The 21,063-nt window shown below is 36.0% G+C and overlaps 1 protein-coding gene across 5 annotated transcripts in view; it reads right to left on the bottom strand.

The window, feature by feature from the left end:
• The window catches only part of LOC135154767 (dihydroxyacetone phosphate acyltransferase-like), an 88,571-nt gene that overhangs the window by 65,108 nt on the left and 2,400 nt on the right, over positions 1 to 21,063 (bottom strand). For 3 of the 5 annotated variants that reach the window (XR_010294205.1, XM_064102582.1, XM_064102580.1), the window contains exons 2-9: positions 14,932 to 15,137; positions 12,766 to 12,942; positions 11,112 to 11,241; positions 10,087 to 10,290; positions 7,545 to 7,696; positions 6,547 to 6,674; positions 4,276 to 4,496; positions 2,603 to 2,866 (exon numbers count right to left, since the gene is read on the bottom strand). Coding sequence is in view for 4 of the 5 variants with exons in the window: in XM_064102582.1 (XP_063958652.1) it covers positions 2,603 to 2,866; positions 4,276 to 4,496; positions 6,547 to 6,674; positions 7,545 to 7,696; positions 10,087 to 10,290; positions 11,112 to 11,241; positions 12,766 to 12,942; positions 14,932 to 15,114 (1,459 nt within the window). In the remaining variant the exon portion in view is untranslated. The remainder of the gene's footprint in view (positions 1 to 2,602; positions 2,867 to 4,275; positions 4,497 to 6,546; positions 6,675 to 7,544; positions 7,697 to 10,086; positions 10,291 to 11,111; positions 11,242 to 12,765; positions 12,943 to 14,931; positions 15,138 to 21,063) is intronic. The other 2 variants (XM_064102581.1, XM_064102583.1) reach the window with 1 other exon arrangement.

Here is a 21,063-nt window from a genome sequence, read left to right as displayed (position 1 = left end):
AAGGTCAAGGGTCGCTATATTACCATAGATCTAGATCTGGTAGTACATAAACTGAATTTTGTGAAATCATGAAATCGAAGCTGAAAAACGATCACAGAGAAGATCGCCAACACATATAAGTACATGTGGGACAGTATCATTATTGCTTGGAAAAGCCCCGGCATATGGCTTGAAGGCCATGCTTCTTCTGTCAATTACTCAGCAATTACAGATTTTTATACAGAATGACTTAGCACATGTATAGTATTTATTCATACATATAAAAATGTTGAGGGTCTTTAAATTGGATTCTGTTCGAACTTATTTTTGGGATTATTACCATAACTGGCATATATGTTTAATAAAGCAAAACCATCTGGTACTAAACCCCTATCAATCTTTACAGCATTATCAGAGCTGCCAAGTTGTATTTTGCATTTTTCAGTATTCTTATCCCCCAAAATCAGTATTTTTACCGTGTGAGATAAATATTTTGTATTTTTCCCCAAAAAAGTGTATTTCATAATAAAATGCTTGGCGCACTCGCCCATCACGGCGCTCAAGCTGCATGCAAGCTAAAATGTGCACTGCTCTTGCAGATGAAAAAAAAAAATTGAAACTTGTGTATATCTCACCCTGGTTTTTACAAAATGATTGAAAAAAAAACAAGTTACCTGAAATTACATTGATCTAATAACCATATTTGTGTACGTTTTATTTTATTTTTTTTTTTAATACAAAAAACGTACTGCCGTATTTTGGTTGCAAAAACGTACTAAATACGGAAAAATCGTACTACTTGGCAGCTCTGCATTATACAATACAATATCATGATATTGAACTTAAGACGGTGCCCAAACTGCCATCAATGTTTCATTAACAGAAGCTGATTATACATGTAATTACTTATCATTATTTCTAATGGGTGTCAATTGTTGAAATAAACTCTACAGAGTACTCTAGTTTCATGTGGCAATCATTAATCTGATTCAAGAGTTTGTGTGAATGTTGGTACCATCATAACAAAAATCATAATCATACTGGCTTTAAATATTCACATCCATACATTACATGCAGTATGCAGGAGTCCTGGGCACCGTCTTACAAAGAGTTACGATCGATCCAATCAATCGTAACTCAATGGAAATCCATCAGAGTCATAATTTTTTCTACAGGAAATTTGTGAAATGTCCTTTGTAAACAAACGAGAGCACACCAAATTGTTAAAAAATCAATGAATTTATGGATACACATTCGTATCTAGAACAAATTTTGAACAAACATGTATTTTATATGTTGATGTTGCTGGCCGTCCATAGTTGCGATTGATCGGATCAATCGCAGCTCTTTGTAAGACGGGGCCCTGATCTTGAAGGCAAAGACAGGGGCCAATTTAAACGCTCCTGCTATTATACTGATAGAAATTCCTGTACAGAGTAGCATATCATAAAATGAATGAAGAGGGTAATAGCTGGGATACCATTACTGAGCCTATTGATAATATCAACACTGAAAAACACGAACCTCAAATGCTTAGTTTGGACAAAAAGACAGTTTAAAATACAATATCTCATTTGTTATCTCAATTGGCAGATGATAATATATTTCTTTCCCTAATTTAACTGTAAACATGTTCATAAATACTTCATTATTATTTCTCTTTTTTTTTCCATTCTTATTAAAAGAAGTTTGTTACGGAGGGGTGATATATCTTTCAAAAGATTGATCAAATATTGGTTGAACCAAACATTTTTTGTTATAATTGTCATACAATTCTCGAGTTTCAAAATATGTACATGCAAATTGCCCCCTTATTGTGACATCACATGTTCCCATTAATAGACCAGTTCGTAGTCACTTCATGGACAATTTTGGTCAAATGACCTTTCATTTCTTTCAGTATGATAGGCAGATTTCAAAGCAAGATATTATGTAAGCTTGTCTTACATAGCAGGATGAAGAAATTGAATAGACCAGGTGAGTAGAATAGCACACCAATGAACACTTTATGAAGGTATTTGTTGCATTCCTACTTTGAATGCACATCATAGCATGTTGCACAATGTACTTGGCAAACTGTGAATACCAGTCGTTCGTGGACGCGTTGTTTTTTTTTTGTGGATGTAAATGAAAAACCACAATTCAAAAGAATATATGAATAAATCAAGACATCAAAGTTGGTGCTTATATCATTAGATTTTAAACCACCATGTCACTTTAGTACAAATGACCTTCCTCTGATCATGCGTAGAATCTTTTGATCATGCGCAGAAAGGAACTACGAACTGGCTTATTGGTTGCCCACAGTGTATTCTACAATATGCATTAATCACAGTGTTTCTGTTTCAAAGTTAGAAAGAACTCCATTTAAACACTAGTTCTCCTGGGAGCACACTTAAGGATCTGCCAATTAATCCTTACCCTTCGCTGTGCTTGGGATTCGTTGTTCAGTTTAAAGCTTTGAGTTGCCATGATCTGACCAATGCAGTGATGTCTTTTATACTGCACACAACTAGGCAAGTGCGACTCTAAGTCATGCTTATATCTTTGTGAGACACCCCCCTGGTTGTGTATGATAATGAAACACACAAACTGAATAAAATATTCACAATAGAAAAATCACCTTGAGAGCATTTGTCCAAGCCACAGAAAGAAAGGGATAACATCCCCTGTGTAGCGACGGATGCAGCCAGGTAATTGCGATACATAGCTAGGTCCATGTGAACAGCTGCATGCGTCAGGACGCCCTCTATTGTCGATGTATCTACAGTGGCATCTGGACTGTAGAGGGAGCGACTCAATGCGACGCGGCCATCTTTGTGCTGTTTGATGAGGCTGTGGTGAATCTTGAATGCTGAATTGATGATGTCATGTGACCCCCTACCAACTGCACCATTGATCAAAGACAGAAAGAGAATGAAAAGTAAAGCACGTTAGATATTGTCTACATGAATGTACAGTTGCAGCTGCTACTGTTGCTACTACTAGCAATCCTTCCACTATTGTGGTGAATAAGAAATGATGCCTCAATGATGCCATGCAATTCGCCATTGAGAAAATGATCAGGAATGAAAAGTGAATCACTTCAACACCTGTTTTCTCACAGAATTTGAAACTTACAGTATTACTTCTGTGACAACTTTGACTACGATTACTATTAACACTTATACCGCTCCTGCTGCTACTGCTACTACTGCTGCTACTCCTCCTCCAATTTTACCACCACCACCGCTACTGCTACCACCATAACTACCACTACTTTTACTACTACAACTACTACTACTACTACCTCTACTACTACCACTACTTCCACTACAACTACTACTACTACTACTACTACTACCACTACTACCTCTACTACTACCACTACTACTACTGCTACTACTGCTACTACTGCTGCTACTCTTTCTCCTCCATTTTTCCTACTACCACTACTACCATCACTACTACTATTACTACTTCTACTACTACTACTACTACTACTACTACTACTACTACTACTACTACTACTACTACTACTACTACTACTACTACTACTACTACTTCTACTACTACTACTACTACTACTACTACTACTACTACTACTACTACTACTACTACTACTACTACTACTACTACTATTACTAATCTTCTACTACTACTACTACTACTAATCTTCTACTACTATTACTAATCTTCTACTACTACTACTACTACTACTACTCTACGACTACTACTACTACTACTACTACTACTACAACTACTCTACGACTACTACTACTACTCTACGACTACTACTACTACCACTTTTACTACCACCACTACTACTTCTACTGCTACCACTACTACTACTACTACTACTACTACTACTACTACTACTACTACTACTACTACTACTAATACTCCTACTCCTACTACTACTACTACTACTACTACTACTACTACTACTACTACTACTACTACTACTACTACTACTACTACTACTACTACTACTACTACTACTACTACTACTACTACTACTACTACTACTACTACTACTACTACTACTACTACTACTACTACTACTACTACTACTACTACTACTACTACTACTACTACTACTACTACTACTACTACTACTACTACTACTACTACTACTACTACTACTACTACTACTACTCCTACTCCTCCTTCTACTACTACTACTCCTATTACTACAATTGTCATTAAATATTCAGGAGAGCTTAACATATTACAAATAGGATATTGAAACCTATATGAAAAAGAACAATAAGCAATTGAAGTCCTACGGATGAACAAAGAAAGAAAAGTCCTTACTTGGCCAATCCACTTGAATCCTGTACTGCCTGACCATGTCCTTGAGCCACGTCACTTGGCTTGTGAGTTCCCTTACGCTGTAGGAATCGGGTTGTTGAAGCAGGCATGCTGCGCACAGCACCCACGGTGACATGATGATGTGGTCCCGTTGCACCTCCTGTACTGCCTGGGCAACGCTGCCTATTGTCGCATGCTCTTCTGGGGTCACGGAGAACATGAACCTAAGGAGTCACAGTTTTCAAGAGAAGGTGAGCAAAAGGATGAGGACTGTCATGAGATAGGACTTCACCAGAGGAATGATCCTGTTAGCACCTTCAAAATCTCACTAACAAGTTAACAACCAGCAGTCCTGCACCACCTGCACAGGAACGTTGTTAGCGCTAACTGGACACTAACAGTAGACCCAGTCACATAGTCCCCCTCGACGCTTTGCGCGATATTTCTAAAACGCAAAAAGATAGCACCGCAAAATTTTAGGACTTTTTTCTTTAAAGTCTCGCGCAACTTTTGAGACCAAATTCTCAACATACAGGTATAGCATCGTGACGCCACATGAATTTTTACAGGACAATGTCATGCCGAAAATGGCTCATTTTTATGGCTCATTTTCATACTTTGTGTACAAAGTCTATGGGAGATGAAATTCATAAAATGGTGATTAATTTTGGTCTAATTGTTCTGCTTAATGAATTTAGGGTTTAATTTAGTTGTTAAATAGTCTGTAATAATTTCCATTCCAAAAAAACAATGAAAAACAAAAGATGAAAAACAACAAAATACATAAGAAATTCTAAAAACAAAGAAATACATAAGGAAAAAATTGGCTTTCACAATTTTTCTTTGTGGAATCATTTAAAATAGATTACAAAGATGACATCTGGAAAAAAAAGAAGAAAATTTGAAGTGAAATTAATATATTTGCATATTTTGTTCATAATGAATAAGAAATAATTATTCTGAGAATTTTTTTTATACTGGCTTGTATTTTATGTGGTAAAGAATGTGTGTGTCAAATTTTGGCGCGAACACGCGAACGACAGCCGAGATCAGATGCCCCCCCCCCCCCCCCCCGTCCTCAATACATCTCAAATAGCCCAGTCCTTTTAGGGTTAAAGGAAATGGTTACATGACATTTGCTTGGGCGACAATTGCTCCGATGGAAAATCTGCATGTTAAGCAAAATATAAAACCAAATCTCCCAAACTTAATAAACCCTATCCTTATATGTACATTATTCTGAACCAAAGACTCTATAAACCCTATACCCTGAAGACCAGAGCAAATGGCACAGGACCATATGTAGTGTCACTAACTCATATGGTTTATATTTACTTGGTCTACAAGAACTTGGTCTACTACATGTACTCAGTTCAGTTTGATACCAAACAGGCTAAACCCATTTGGTCTACTATCAAATCGGTCTCAACACTCTAATCTACTACCCACTTGGTTTTCATTCTAATTTAGTCTAATTCCCAGTTGGACTAAGTTCCACTCCGTCTACTCATTTATTCATTATTCATCTAATAAAATTTTGTTTATAAACATTTAGTTTACCCATATAGACCAGCACTTCTCAACTGGTGGTCCGCGGCCCCCATAGCTGGCTGCTACAATCTCCTACATGGGCAGCGAGGAACGCCCCAAAATATTTTAAGAATAAAGGTTGTTTTTTTCATTATGTATCTATTGTTGAGTAACACAACAGCTTAAATTTAGTTTCACTTTTAAATCAAATTAAAAGGGATTCATATTCTATAATATTTGGATAATCAGCAATTCAGCGTTCATACCAATACTAATAAGTAGAGGGATGAGACCAAATGGAAACTAGCCAAAGTGGGTGCAGAGCGGGGGGTGTTTCATAAAGAATTAAGTGTGAGTTAGAACCATGCTTGATCCTGATCCCTACATGATATGTAACTCGTAATCTTATTGATTTATACTAGTCTGCAGGCACAGACCCTGATTGAAACTTTGATCAGCAAGTGTGTCTCCACGCAAAGACTAGCACATACAAAACTTGCTGGGCCTCCAGTACACAAGGCATGAGTAGGCTGCACATTCAGACCCTTAACTCGAGTGAAGGGTTTGCACAGCAGACTAGATTTATACGCAGTAGCACGTGTGTTCTTAGCATTATTTGACCAATGAGGTAATTCTTTTTATACCGCAAGCAACTGGGTATATGAGTGCGACTCGAGGTCACGCTTTAATCTTTGTGAAACAACCCCCAGGCCTGTAGACCAAGTGGTAATTGACCAGTCTTACCTTGGAATAAGATTATGCCTTGATCGATCAATGGACTTCATCTGATCTCTCAAAGAAATGGGATCGCAGAAATGAACAACTATGCTTCCAAAATCCTCTTGAAAAATACTCCTCGCTTTCACCAAACCCTGCAAAACGAGGGCAAAATTTATCATCAAACACTTATGAAATACAAAAGCAGATTGATGCACAATGCACATGTTACATACATAAACTACTTTACAATGTACATTCATATGGATATTAAGTCATACAGCTAGAATTATTGCAGACAAAAAGAGTGACACAAAAAGTTGCAATTTTGAACACAGTAATATTATCATAAACTCTCACAGAGCAAGAATTTTACATTCACATTGATCACTTTCAAAACACATTATGATTAATTTGAAAAAACACTAACAAAATAAATGGATTCTGGAGTACATACAGTCAAAACTTTTACATTAACCATTGCAATGTTACAAGTACCCTATATGTAGCTAATATTTGTTTTCAGTTCATTCAATTAACAATTTTTCTCTCACTGGCTTACTACATATTTTCAAATGTCTCTTTGATTATGAAATATTATACAACTCCCAAGAATGTTTTGTAATCTGATTGGTCCAAATCGGATCACATGATATTCAGCGAATCGCACTACTGCATCCAAAATGCACAGGATAGTGCGAGGTCTGTAATTATCTAGAAATATCTAGAATTTAGATCAAATATAGTATTCGGGGCAACTCAGTAGCATATGGAAGGGGGGGGGGTGTATAAAACAAACAATACACGTATTCTTGTGCATAGAGGACCTAAATAATGAACTCTGTGCTTGACTCGCCAAATGGATATACCGCACTCGTTCCTGCGGGCCTCGGTGCGGTACATACATTGGCTCTTCTCGAACATCGTTCATTATTTGGCAATGCATGCACGCGCTTACTTGCATTATTTGTATACTGTTACATCCTTCAATAAAAATAAATGAATTACAACAGAAAAGTACTTACTGAAGTTGATTCTTTAGGTTTAGGTATGCCTAACATCTCTTGGGCATGTAGTTTCTCTTCTACTATTCTCTCATAGCTCATACTAATAGGCACGAGGGTGACGTCGGGAACCGCACCCTTTAGGAATGGTTCAATAACAACAGACAGCAGCCCTGTAAAAAAACAAGAAGCAAATCAGAATTTACCGAACTGTCAACACCTCTGAATTAATAAAAAATAATTAAATTCAATTTCAATTCAATTCAATTTATTTTCACTTTAAAAAACAACAATATATACAATTCAATATAATATTCAATACATTTCAATACTAGTATAGTGGGGATCATAAAAAGCACAATTAATGGCTTATTAAAAATGACCCCTTACAGTAAACGTACAAAGATAAAATAACACAAATTTTTACAATATGAAATAAAGAAGGGCAAGAACAAAAGAAAGAAGATAAAAATGAAACATTCGGTATGTGAATTAAATCTGCATCAATCAGGCAAAGTAAATAGGAGGTGTCTTATATACAGACGTTGGAAATGTTCAACATGTAACATTCTTACTATTTTTAAGATGTACCAAAGCATTGGACCATAAAAGAAAATTGAACTGGCTAAAAAAAGTCAATCAGTACTTGAGATACCATATTCACAAGCTACTTCAATATAGCTACCTTCTTGGATGTTGGTATGACATTATGAACATTTGTCCATCCGTCCTTGGGATATTTTATTCAATAGTCTAGATGGAAGAATCCCACCCCCCCCCCCCCCGATATAAAAATAATGATATCAATAATATCATTTGAAAAAAAAAAGAATTAATAAATATATAGAATTGTGAAAAATAAATAGAATAGAATAAATAATAGAAATAAATAAATGAATATATACAGATGCTAAAAAAAAAAAATTGAATACAGTCGTTGAAATCATAACAATAACCTTTCCAATGTAGAGCCTTATTATACAGATGTGAATAACATTAATTTCATTGGAAGCAGTATACATGTAAGTCTGTGATTGCCCCCTTGTCAAGGTCACAGAGGACTAGTTAATCATCATACAATCAGACATGCAAATAATCCTATGTCAGCAACTGTCAGTGGAGTGTTTATTCAGTGCAGCCAAGTAAACTGAAGAATGGTACACCAATTCTTATGGTCCATAATCTGTAAACACACGATTAATCATTATGCAAATTCAAGAGATTAGTGAGGAGAGAACCATTGTTGGTTCAGTGCAATCTCTCACTTCAGAGGTGGTACCCTGGACCTGAGAAGTACCAACCCACACATTACATATCAGGGCCCCCCGTCTTACAGAGTTGCGATTGATTCGATCAACCACAACTATGGACGGCCAGCAAGGTCAACATCTAAAATGCAAATTAGTTCAAATTTTTTTCAGATATGTTTTTTCATGCATTCATCATTCTCTTGAAGATTCAGTCTGACTCTCTTTGTTTACTAAGGAGATTGAGCTAATTTCCTGTAGAAAAAATTATGGTATGGATGGATTTCCATACAGTTAAGATTGTTTTGTATAAATCGTAACTCTTTGTAAGACAAGGCCAAGGTTGAATGTCTCCTGAGAGAATTGGAAGTCTTTGGCCCAAATTCGCAAAGGTTTTTTTTTGAAGCTGTGGTTTGAAACCATGGTGTCTGTAGATTTTATACCCAGATTATGCTTAATTTGGTGCATTTACCGATAAAGCTTCTGTAATTTTTTTGTTGACGATTGTTACTAAGGCTACAGCATTACATGATACCACTATTTAGTTAATCAGTCAATGTACATGTTAATTAATGTACATAAACAGACTTTGCCTCATTAATGCCGTATTGTTAGTGACAGGTGTGAATTTAGCACCATCTGGCAAAAGCATGCATTCATTATTGACCCCTTTTCAAACTATGCATTTAATTAATTTTGCCATTTTAAAGAAGTGCCAACCAACCCTTATTTACCCATGTTTTCATCATTTTTTCTTTAACATAAGAGTTTAAAAAAAAACTCGGCCAATGGCAGAGAAGAACAGTATCTATATCATGAGCAGATATATATAATGTGCAATGTGCATAAAAGTTTGAGTTTTATATAATATGTAAGGAGTCCCTGCAGCACACACATGAAAATACAGATCTAGGAGCATTTTCATTATATCTAAAATAAAGCTGACTGACCAAACCTAGTTTTGTCCTCCATTACATCAAAGTTTCTAAACAAACCTTTTTTTTTGGGAGAGGACCTCAGCCATCAGTCCTCTGTTTGCATTCCAAGCAATCATTCATACTTTCATACCTACCAACCCTGAGATTCAAGACACAAATTACTTAGAAATTCCCAGAAATAGGGTCATTCTTAAATTTCATCTTGAATACGGCAGAAATTTTTTTCACAGAAATAGGAGGAATGCATGGTTCAAAAAGCCAATTTTATTTTCCCCAAAATAGAAACATTCCTATTAAACGGGATCACCTTGGCAGGCGTGTATTATTTTGTAGCCAGATACAACAACCTCATCAACCACTACACCAAACATACCTCACCTAGTTTGGGCGATAAGAACTTTCCTGTGCGGCTTCTGGTTCCTTCGATGAAGAATTCCAGAGGACCTTCGCTGTTGCTGAGGTTTATCTGGACATATTCGGTGAAGATCGCCCAGTAGAGACGGTCCGAGCCGAACGATCGTCGGATGTAGAATGCACCACACTTCCTCAAGATCTCACCGACAAAGTTCATATGCATGAAATCTGGTTCAAATGAAGTACAGCACGAGATTAAAAAGTTACTTGAAAATTATCTGCTCTTAGCAATAAAGCTTTGTTACTGGATGATGAGCAACTTATCAAATCTTATGATAAAAAAAATACAATTTGACAAAGGTCAATATTGCATTAAGGTGTGCAATATATTACAAGAAATCCATGGATGATGAAAAAAAATTGTTTATGGTTGTTACTATTATGAAATAGCTTTCATACACCAATAGTACCCCAAGGATCTAACGGCAATTTAAAATGTAAGAGGACAAAAATTATCACTTAAATAAATGATCATTGGTTTTTCAGAGGAAGGGGTGCAAGCATTTATTTTAAGCACCCTAATGCAAGATCGTCAATCAATAATCATGGCATATCTATTTGTTGTAAGAATTTAATGCGCCTCTACTGGACCACATAGACTCCAAATATTGGTACTAATTTATCCTTGTGTAAGTCTATTACACCCTGTATTGGGGTTTAAATGAAAAAAAGCTGAAGACTAGAAGATCTTAATATTTGTGGGCACATGATGAAAATCCATATTTTATTGGTCGAAATAGACATGAAATTTGCTTTGCCCAGTTGATCGTGGGCCGGGCATCCGCTGTGCAGCGCCAGATCGACGAGACTCTATCCCTTTAATTGTTGAACGCCAAACAGGGTAGCAGCAACTCCCATCTTTTAACGTCTTTTGGTCTGACGCGGCCGGGGTTTGAACCCCCGACCTCCCGGTTGTGAGACGGACGCTCTACCAATTGAGCCAACACACCGGTAATCCAGTATAGTGCATGAAAGAGTGTGCTCCATACCTGCTCCGGCAGCAATATAAGGAAGAGGAAGATGAAAGTGGAAGAGGATGTAAGACATCAGAAGAAAATCCAGATAGCTGCGATGGGTTGGCAGAAGCACAACCGGAGTATCCTTCATCTTTGCTCTCATCTAAAAGAAAATGATATGAAATGATAAATAATGCTGGGCAATAGTTTGATTATCAAAATTATGCAATATAAAAAAATAATTGAGTATTGGATAATGTTTTTATGATTATGTTCATATATTTTTCATTATGAAAAGTTTAAAACTATATATTGACCACAAATGCTGCTCTGCATTGCTATAAACCAACTCCGAACTTCTCAAATTGGTACCCAAATGCCCGTTTTTCATGGACAAACACTGCTTACTTTCATCTCCCCCTTCCCTGTTCGCACTGAATTGCAGCTCATAACGAACGTATATATTGAATTGTTGGACTCTGCAATATATCGTGTTACTGACAATATTTTGCTGGCGATAATCAACTAACATTGAAATCAAATGTCGACCAACACTAATGATAAACATGATTACTGAAATATCATTCATTTTAGATAATAACAAGAAAGATTTATTGATTTACAAGTCTTATAGTACTTTTGAATTCACCAAAATAAATAGCAAATCCAGTTAATCAAATTAAAAATATTATCAACCCACAAATATTAATGAGTTGAAAAGTGGGTTATTAAATAAATATCAAATGAAAAAAAACAAAACATAAATTTCTAATAGACAAAAATAACGAAGTAAAATACATTCTGGTTTTAAATCAGATACCATGCTCTCTGGAATACAAGCAGTTGGTCTACTTTTCAGATAGTAATACAACATAGGCTAAACCCATTGGCCCATATTCTGAAGTCGGGTTTAACTTAAACTCAGGTTTAAAGTTGTGGTTTAAGTATGGACAGCCAATTGTTACATAAATCACTAACAGTAGGGATATGATATTTCAGCTCATTTGGCTCTCAAATCATTCATAATTGTCTAGGAAGTATATATAGATTATTGTCTTCACCATCGATGAATCAGGGCCATTGGGTCTACACTTGGTAAAATTTTTAAATTCTAATGCCTAGATGGTCTAACCTTTGTCTACTAATCATTATATATATATTTTTCGACTCAAAATTTGATTCATAAACATTTTATCTAAATCAAACAGATTAAGCAGTGTTAAACCAGGGATATTAGATACATAGATACAAAGGGTATAGCACAATTCAAATTAGAAAAAAAAGGTATACGGAATGGCTATTAGACCGAAGGTTATAAGATGAATTGTCTGTGGACGGAATAGGATTAGACCATGTGGAACAAGAACAAATGGAAAATAGACAAAGTGGGTTAGACCAAGTGCTCTACTGTTACAACTGGGTCCGTCTTACAAAGAGTTACGATTGACCCAATCAATCTCAACTGTATGGAAATCCATCCACACCATAATTTTATCTGCATGAAATTTGGACAATTTCCTTAGAAAACAAAGAGAATCACACTGAATCTTCAAGAGAAAATATTTTGAAAAAATTTTCATTTCAGAAGCTGACGTTGCTGGCCATCTATAGTTGTGGTTAATCGGATCAATCTCAACTCTTTGTAAGACGGGCCCTGAAGAGTATTCTGTAGAGTTATTCAACTTACCTTTTGAATTCCACTTTGGTTGACGTAAACGTGCCTGAAGAGTTTACAAAAGATTTTGGCAAAAATGGTTGCTAGGGAACGCAGCGTTGTCATGTTGAGGTTGTGACCCATCTCCTCTAGGATGGCATCTGCTTCCTTGTAGATTGCATCCTCCTCTAAACCTTTCTCTGATACAAGCTGAGATGAGAGTCAAGAGAAGAAGAAGTACACTATGATAATAAAGTTATAAAGGACAGTCATATCGGGCACATTTCCACATTGTTAGGCGATCAAGGCAGTCCTATGGTCCTACAAACCTTTACCCATCCTTATTGTATATAAAATGTGTGTCTATTTATTGTTTCCTGCAATGTTTTTATTGATTTTGTAAAATTTTGATGTAATTTTTTTTAATTGAATGTGGAATATAAATGAATTGAATTGAATCAAATGAGCCAACAGAATTGGAAGAAACCTATAATAATAAATATAACATGGGGTATTCATATTGTGCTTATATCCACCTTGTGAGCTGCTCAAGGCACTCCTCTGAACCTTTCTCTGATCAAGCCGAGATGAATATAAATATATAATTAGGAAACTAGCACATCAATGATGTGGAGCTCATCCAGCATCTCGCAACGAAATTTAACACAATTTTAATTTCAGCCCAGTTGACAATGTAGTGAATTATATTGGTGACATAAATTGAGGATATAGAATTGAAATTGATGAAGAAATGACATAGAAGCATTTTTTGTGATCTATGAATAAATTTCATATAAATTAAGCATAATTTTCTAGTCAAAATTTCTATGTAGAACCTTGGTGAACCTCATATGTAGCTCTCAGATGGAACAAAAATAATCAAAATTCAACAAATAAATAAGTATTTTTGGTGAGTTTTGAAAATATATGAATAAATTAGCATATTTAATGAGTTTTGAAATTCTGTGTTGAAATTTTGTATCACCACCTCGAGCTATCATATAAAGGAAACAAAATTGAAATTGATCAACAAATGAAGAAGAAAAAACATTTTTGTGATTTATGAATAAATTTTGCATAAATTAGCATAAATAATTTTCTAGACAAAATTTTGTGTATGAGTTTGGTGAACCTCATGCAGCTCTACCAGATGGAAGAAAAATAAAATCAAAATCGGTCAACAAATAAAGAAGAGGCATTTTCTATGATTTATGAATAAATTTCGCATAAATTAGCATAAAAATTGTTCGAGTAAAAATTTCAAAATTCTGTGTAGAAGTTTGATGAACCTCATGAAGCTCTACCAGATGGAAGCAAAAAATTCAAAATCGGTCAACAAATAAAGAAGAAGCATTTTTTGTGAATTTTGAAAAATGCGCATAAATTAGCATATTCAATGAGTTTCAAAATTCTGTGTAGAAGTTTTGAATCCCCACCTAGTGCTATCATATAAAGCAAACAGAATTAAAATCGGACTTGAAATGGCGAAGAAGCATTTTGAAATTGTGGATGGACGACAGACGCCACGGCATAAGCTCATCTGGCCCTTTGGGCCGGATGAGCTAAAAGATGGGAGAAAGAAAATATCATTGGGTAGTATTTCATAAAAAGTTTTGTTGATTTTCACTGACTAATCTGCTCTCAGCTAATCAGATGCAAGGGTTTCTTGTAGCTTTTAACATCTGCAAATAATTGTAAAATACATGTAATATAGAACCATGTTCTCATATATCACTTTTTTTCAGTAAAGAATAAAATAGATGTGGAAGAGCTAAGTTGAAAAGACCTTTGTAGGTATATTAATGAAAGCAGAAAAATGTGAAAAATACGATGGTGAAAGTCGAAAGGCATCACACAAGACAAGTTTGAAATATGCAATCACTACATCTGTGTAAATCTTGAAATGGCAATTTGGTTGCTCTATTTTGAGAAATGCTCGGGACAACTCTCTAATTGCCTTGGGTTAATATTAGCAATTCCCAATTTGCAACTTTTGCATTTTTCTCCAAGGTGGATCAAGATATATGGGAAATCTTTTATTACCACAAAACCTTTTAGCCATATTTTTTTCTTTCAACATCTCATCTACATGTATCTGCTTCTCTGATATTTTCATTAATTTTTTTCCCCAGAATATGTTGTCAGCAGGATCAATTTCCTTTTCAAGCAAGAGCATAAAACTTTTTTTTTTCTACTTACCTGTTCAATAACACGCCTTAATCTCTGAGACTTTAGGACCTCTTCTTTTACTTCTGTGGGGGTCTGTCGGCGCATATGCTTGTATTCTGGTAGATTTTGCAATGTCTGCAATGCGAACCGGATGGATGATCCTTTCCGTCGGGGGTCCAGAATGTCCTCGTATTTGTCTCGTATCCCTGCCATTATTTCGTTCAAGTTTTTGCCTACTACCAACGAGAAAGGATTTGTAAGCAATGAAATAAATCCAAACAGAATGATATAAAGATAGGAAATGCATTTTTGTTTTTTAAAATACAAAATTCCTAAACGCCTGGCACTTGTATCAGTCATACTAACTACATGAAATCAAGGTCTGGAACATTTCTCAATACCACCGGCAGATGGTAAACTTAATTAAACTTGTAAATAAAATATGTTATGATCATTACATGTGGCTGATTTTCAAAAATGATTATCAAAATCAAAATCGAGTGTTTATCGCCCGATGGTTTGGGTAGGTGCGCTCATTCTATGAACAAGGTTATGAATAATATGATATAACCTTGTTCTCTGTTATATGCTTTTCACACTGCACTTTTTCCCTGAACCCCAGGAAATTGGTGGGGCTAAGGGGGGTCTTAGCCCCACCAATTTCCCAGGGTTAAGCTTAGCCTACTTCGTTTTCACACTACGCACTAGCACGGTAAATAGTACGGTACTATCTGGCCCTGCAAAAAAGCAGGGTTAGCCGGCTTATTGTGGTGCTAGCACCACAATTGCGGTACTAGTAAGCATTAGCCAATCACAGAAGTCGAAATTGCACATTAATCGCGCTCTGTATGGTAAAATCCACTCGTCATCCCTGACCATTTGCCATACAGCAAAAGGTAGGGGATGGGACTAGTGGTATGTGAGCCGTACTAATAGACAAAATTTGTTCTAAAACATGTAAAAGTAAGAGTTTGACTTACCAGTCTTTCCCCCCGAACCAAACGTTGATCTTCATTCCGTTGTTGCTGTGATTTATCTTGGACTCAACGATATATTGTCATATCTTTTAAGACTCTTCGGGAAATTGTCGGAATGTATGATGAAATTTGTCATGATCCTCAGCAGCGCATAGACTTCTACGTAGAGGATGTAATGCGCCCTCTTGTGCTCAATTAAAGAAAGCTAACGGAAGCGACCACACCACTGACCTCAACAGAGCTGTATAAAAATGCTTCTCACCACAGATACCTGTTTCCGGTTATGCTTCTATTTCGGATCTCCGAGATCCAGCGATAGTAGTCTCTTTCTCCCCTGACACACAATATTTTTTTAAATTATTTTATACACAAGAATAATTGTTGTAGCGCCATCAGCTTAGTTTATTCTATAATGAACTGTATCTTGTCGTATGGTGAAAGGAAATATGATGCCTTTTTTTTTTTTGGGGGGGGGTTATTGCTTCTTCTCTCGACCCCCCGATCCCTCTCTTTTTGTTGAGTGCTATCATTGTAAGGGTTAATTATTAATATTATCATTTTGGTTTTTTATTATTTTTCATATTGTTGTGGAATATTCTTTTTCATCATCATATCACTTTTGTAAGCCCACATTTTGTACCGTCCTGGAATTAAAGGGTGAAATGTGAAAAGAATGAAAGGGCAAGGAACTCAAGACAAAGTAATAAAACAGAACATAATTACTTTCCAATTTATTTTTATGAGTTTCTTTTATTTATCCAGGATGGGGAGCACATCAGGCTCGTGCCCACCCCCTCGAAAGCCATAAAACAGATTTATTTTGCATTCATTTTGTTTGATAATTTGTATAAATTGTTAATTTCATTTTATTGTAATCCTTTATGTTTGGATTTTAAATCAATTAAATTAACTTGAAACTTCATACTGTATAGCGAGGAGCTTTTATCATAATTGTGATATTATTCGTTACATAAATCTCCTTCACGGGGGGGGGGGGGGGCTTGTTATTTTTTTCTGTAAAAGAAACCACCCCTCCCCCTTTGGAAAATCCTGGATTCTCCCCTGATTATACCCACAGTAAAGTTCGTTATTCTGAACTTCTGTTACATTAAAAATTGCAAATTTGTCTTGATTGAGGCTATCAAGACTTCCTTACCAGAATGCATTACGAGCAGTGTTTCGTCGAAACCTCAACGGTCAGTGGTCCAAACGGGTTGATGAGCCTCTATGGTTTTGTGAGATCTTTTTTCTTTTCGATTTGTCACTGTCAAACACCATAGACGTAATGGAGGCAGTTGGATGAGGTTCACGTAGAGAAATCGGTGAGTTTTTATTCAATTTGTTACATTATAGTGCTTTATTTGATGGCCTTCCCGTCAAAATAACAATTTTAATCATATACTCATTAAAGAATGCATTGATTCGCGATGCTTTGGGCAAGGGATGGGGGGGAAATGAGAAATGTATATTTTAACAACAGAGAGGTATACACAGCCGAGAACGAGGTTATATTATAACCTCGTTCGTATATAGGATGAGTGGGTAAAATCATCAATATTTATGAGCTGTGTGATTGCCCGGGGTTAAGGCGTTAACCCCGGCTAAGCAAATAGTACGGGGTTAAGAAAGACAGTGTGAATCGAAAAAAAGATAGTATGGGGTTAAGGAAATGCAGTGTGAAAAGCATATTATTAGTGTTACTAGTACTACTCCCTGTGTGGTGAAATAAGGTTGGCAATGTTTGGCTTATTTTCTCTTTTTCTTTGGGACAAATGCTTGATTTTTTGACACTGTCAGTTTCCATTACAGTTATTTATCATTTAACTTGGCTCTTAAGTAAATTTGATTCTTTAAATTATTTTTTCTTAATTAAAAATAGAGAATGAAAAATTACTATTTTCTTGCCATATTATTTTCCACCAATAGAGGGCGTACACAAAAATATGCCCAAAATTCAAGTGTTTGAGCGCTCTGGCGAATACAAAAATTACTCCCAAAAAAAAGGACCCAAGTTATGAAAAATAAATTGCAACTGTACGGAAATTAGTATTTTGGGTCACAAAAGTGATATCTTAATGATTTTTAAATTGTGTGCTGTGTACAGCATTGGCATACCATAGACGTCACATAGTCCTACCTGTAGATTCCCCACAGGCAGGATGGTAATGAACCCTCGGGGCTCGAGTGGTGTCTGTAGGTGTAGCGGTCGTGAAGCCTCCACGAGCCATCGCCCGAGGTACGCTACGGTTAGACAGCTGGCAGCCGTCTGTTTCGTACGAAGCCCCAAACCGGACATTTTTGACAACCAAAAAAAAAAAATTATCACGTACGTACGTAGTATTATTACGTACGTACGTGATAATTATTACGTACGTACGCAGTATTATTGCGTACGTACGTGATAATTATTACGTACGTACGTGATAATTATTACGTACGTACGTGATAATTATTACGTACGTACGCAGTATTATTACGTACGTACGCAGTATTATTACGTACGTACGTGATAATTATTACGTACGTACGCAGTATTATCACGTACGTACGCAGTATTATTACGTACGTACGTGATAATTATTACGTACGTACGCAGTATTATTACGTACGTACGCAGTATTATTACGTACGTACGTAGTATTCTAATTTTCATTGGTCTATGGAATCCGATATTCGCCGAATGTGGCCGACATCGGCACCCCGCATTGGCCCAACCAACGTCAGCTTGCTAGCTGGGACCATGGTTGGACCATAGTCATGCTGGTGATGATCATGACTTTTCATCGATTATAGGGCCTATATAACAGGGACCTGGGAACGATTTTTTCAGTGGGGGTGCTGAAATCTCTCCTCAAAGGTGGGGGGGGACACAATAATTGAATTTTCCATAATTACACACACACACACACCTCTAAGGGCACCACACACACACCAACCAATCCTCCCCCACACACACATATATATATATATACATATATATGACAGTCACTTCTTAGCTTTCTTCTTATAAAAGAACATATATAATGAGATAAGTCGAGCGCGATCGAAACGCGAGCTATTTTTTTGGGGGGGGAAATTAATTCATGTATTTTGTCCTGAAAAATTGAATATTTTGAGCAATGTTTGTGGTCCTGAACAAGATGCGTATGTAACAAATAATAACTGCGAACGTGATCAGTGCGAGCAGATATTTTTTATATACGCTCTGGTCTGATCGAAAGGGAAGTGTTATAAGGAATGTTTGCAGTTACTCATTAAGACGATTCATATATCACCAATCAAATAATGCGAGCGCGAAGCGCGAGCTGAAAAAATTGACATTCCGACCTAAATACTGGACATTCTAAGCACTTTTTGCAATCATGAACAGGATAAGATGCGAGCGCGAAGTGCGAGCGGAAACAAAATTGAGATTTCAGACCAAAAAACGAGACATTCTAAGCACTTTTCAAATCAAGAACAGGATAGGTATATAAATATACAATTGATGCGAGCGCGAAGCGCGAGCGGAATTAAAAATGAGATTTCAGACCTAAAAACAGGACATCTTAAGCACTTTTCTAATCATGAACAGGATAGGTATATAACTATACAATTGATGCGAGCGCAAAGAGCGAGCGGAAACAAAATTGAGATTTCAGACCTATAATTGGGACATTCTATTCATGTTTTGAAAATCAAGAAAATGATGGGTAATTGGATATATTCTTACATTAAAGGTCAAGTCCACCCCAGAAAATTGTTGATTTGAATCGATAGAGAAAAATCGAACAAACATAACACTGCAAATTTCATCGAAATCGGATGTAAAATAAAAAAGTTATGACATTTTTAAGTTTCGCTTATTTTTCACAAAACAGTTAAATGCACAACTCAGTGATATGCAAATGAGAGAGTCGATGATGTCCATCACTCACTATGTCTTTTGTCTTTTATTGTTTGAATAATACAATATTTCAATTTTTACAGATTTGACAACAAGGACCAACTTAACTTAACCATAAACTGTTAAAATGATGGTATTTCCACATGTTCAGGGAGAAATGAAACATTGTTTCACTTGACAAGGGGGAGAAAATTATAATATTTCATATTTCATATAATAAAATACAAAAGAAATAGTGAGTGGGTGACGTCATCAGTCTGTCAATTTGCATACCGACTAGGATGTGCATATAACTGTTTTGTGAAATTAAGCGAAACTTTAAAATGTCATAACTTTCTTATTTTACATCCGATTTTGATGAAATTTTCAGTGTTTTGCTTGTTGGATTTTTCTCCTTTTTTTCAAATCAACTATTTGTTGGGGTGGACTTGTCCTTTAATAATGTGAGCGCAAAGCGCGAGCAGAAAATTTTTGATATTCTGATCTGAAACTCCACACTGTGTGCAATATGGTTTGAACAGATAAAGAGAAATCAGGCGAACATAAGAATAAAGATTTGATCAAAATCCGACAAGGAATATCAAAGTTATTGCATTTTAAAGATTAGCATTGTTCTTTTGTATTTTATTATATAAAATTAGGTTTATTTGATATTTTCCCTTCAAGAACCAAAAAACAGTTGAATTGACAACTGATTTAGTCTATTAGATATTCTTTGCTGCAACTTATTTCATTATAAGGGAGACATATCATTCACACTGGTATGAAAAAATTAAACAATTTTGATTCCATGTAATAACACAAGAAACAGGATAGTGGGGATGTGATATCTTCAACCCGCAAGGGCGGAAATCCCAGAGGGGACAGGGGGACGTGTCCCCCCTACCAAAAATAGTAGGGGGACACAATATCAAATGCCCCCCTACTATTTTTGGTCTTTCATGGAGAAAAATACATCACTTCACAATCGAAATAATAGCTTTTGGACTAAATGACCTTACATTTTGGGTGAAAAACTTTTTTTTCTTTTTTTTATGCTTGTCAAATTTTCCATGCAGGCCCTGGTCCCTCTACCTTTGGGAAGAGATTTCCGCACATGTCAACCCACCTATTTAATATTCATGACGACATGCATATCACCATTTTCATAAACTATTGCTAAACTTTAGAATTAAATAACTTAACTATTTGTTATCAGATTTTCATAAAATTGTATTTGATATAAATATTTTCAGCCCGGAGTAGCCCCAAAACAAGCTGCGTATCTGAATAAACATGCGTGCGCGTGTTTAGAGTTAG

This window comes from Lytechinus pictus, chromosome 7, assembly GCF_037042905.1.
Source record: "Lytechinus pictus isolate F3 Inbred chromosome 7, Lp3.0, whole genome shotgun sequence".
In the NCBI taxonomy this organism is placed as follows: Eukaryota; Metazoa; Echinodermata; class Echinoidea; order Temnopleuroida; family Toxopneustidae; genus Lytechinus; species Lytechinus pictus.
The sequence above is the reverse complement of the archived record's forward strand: the minus strand, read 5'-3'. Positions and strand labels throughout refer to the sequence as shown.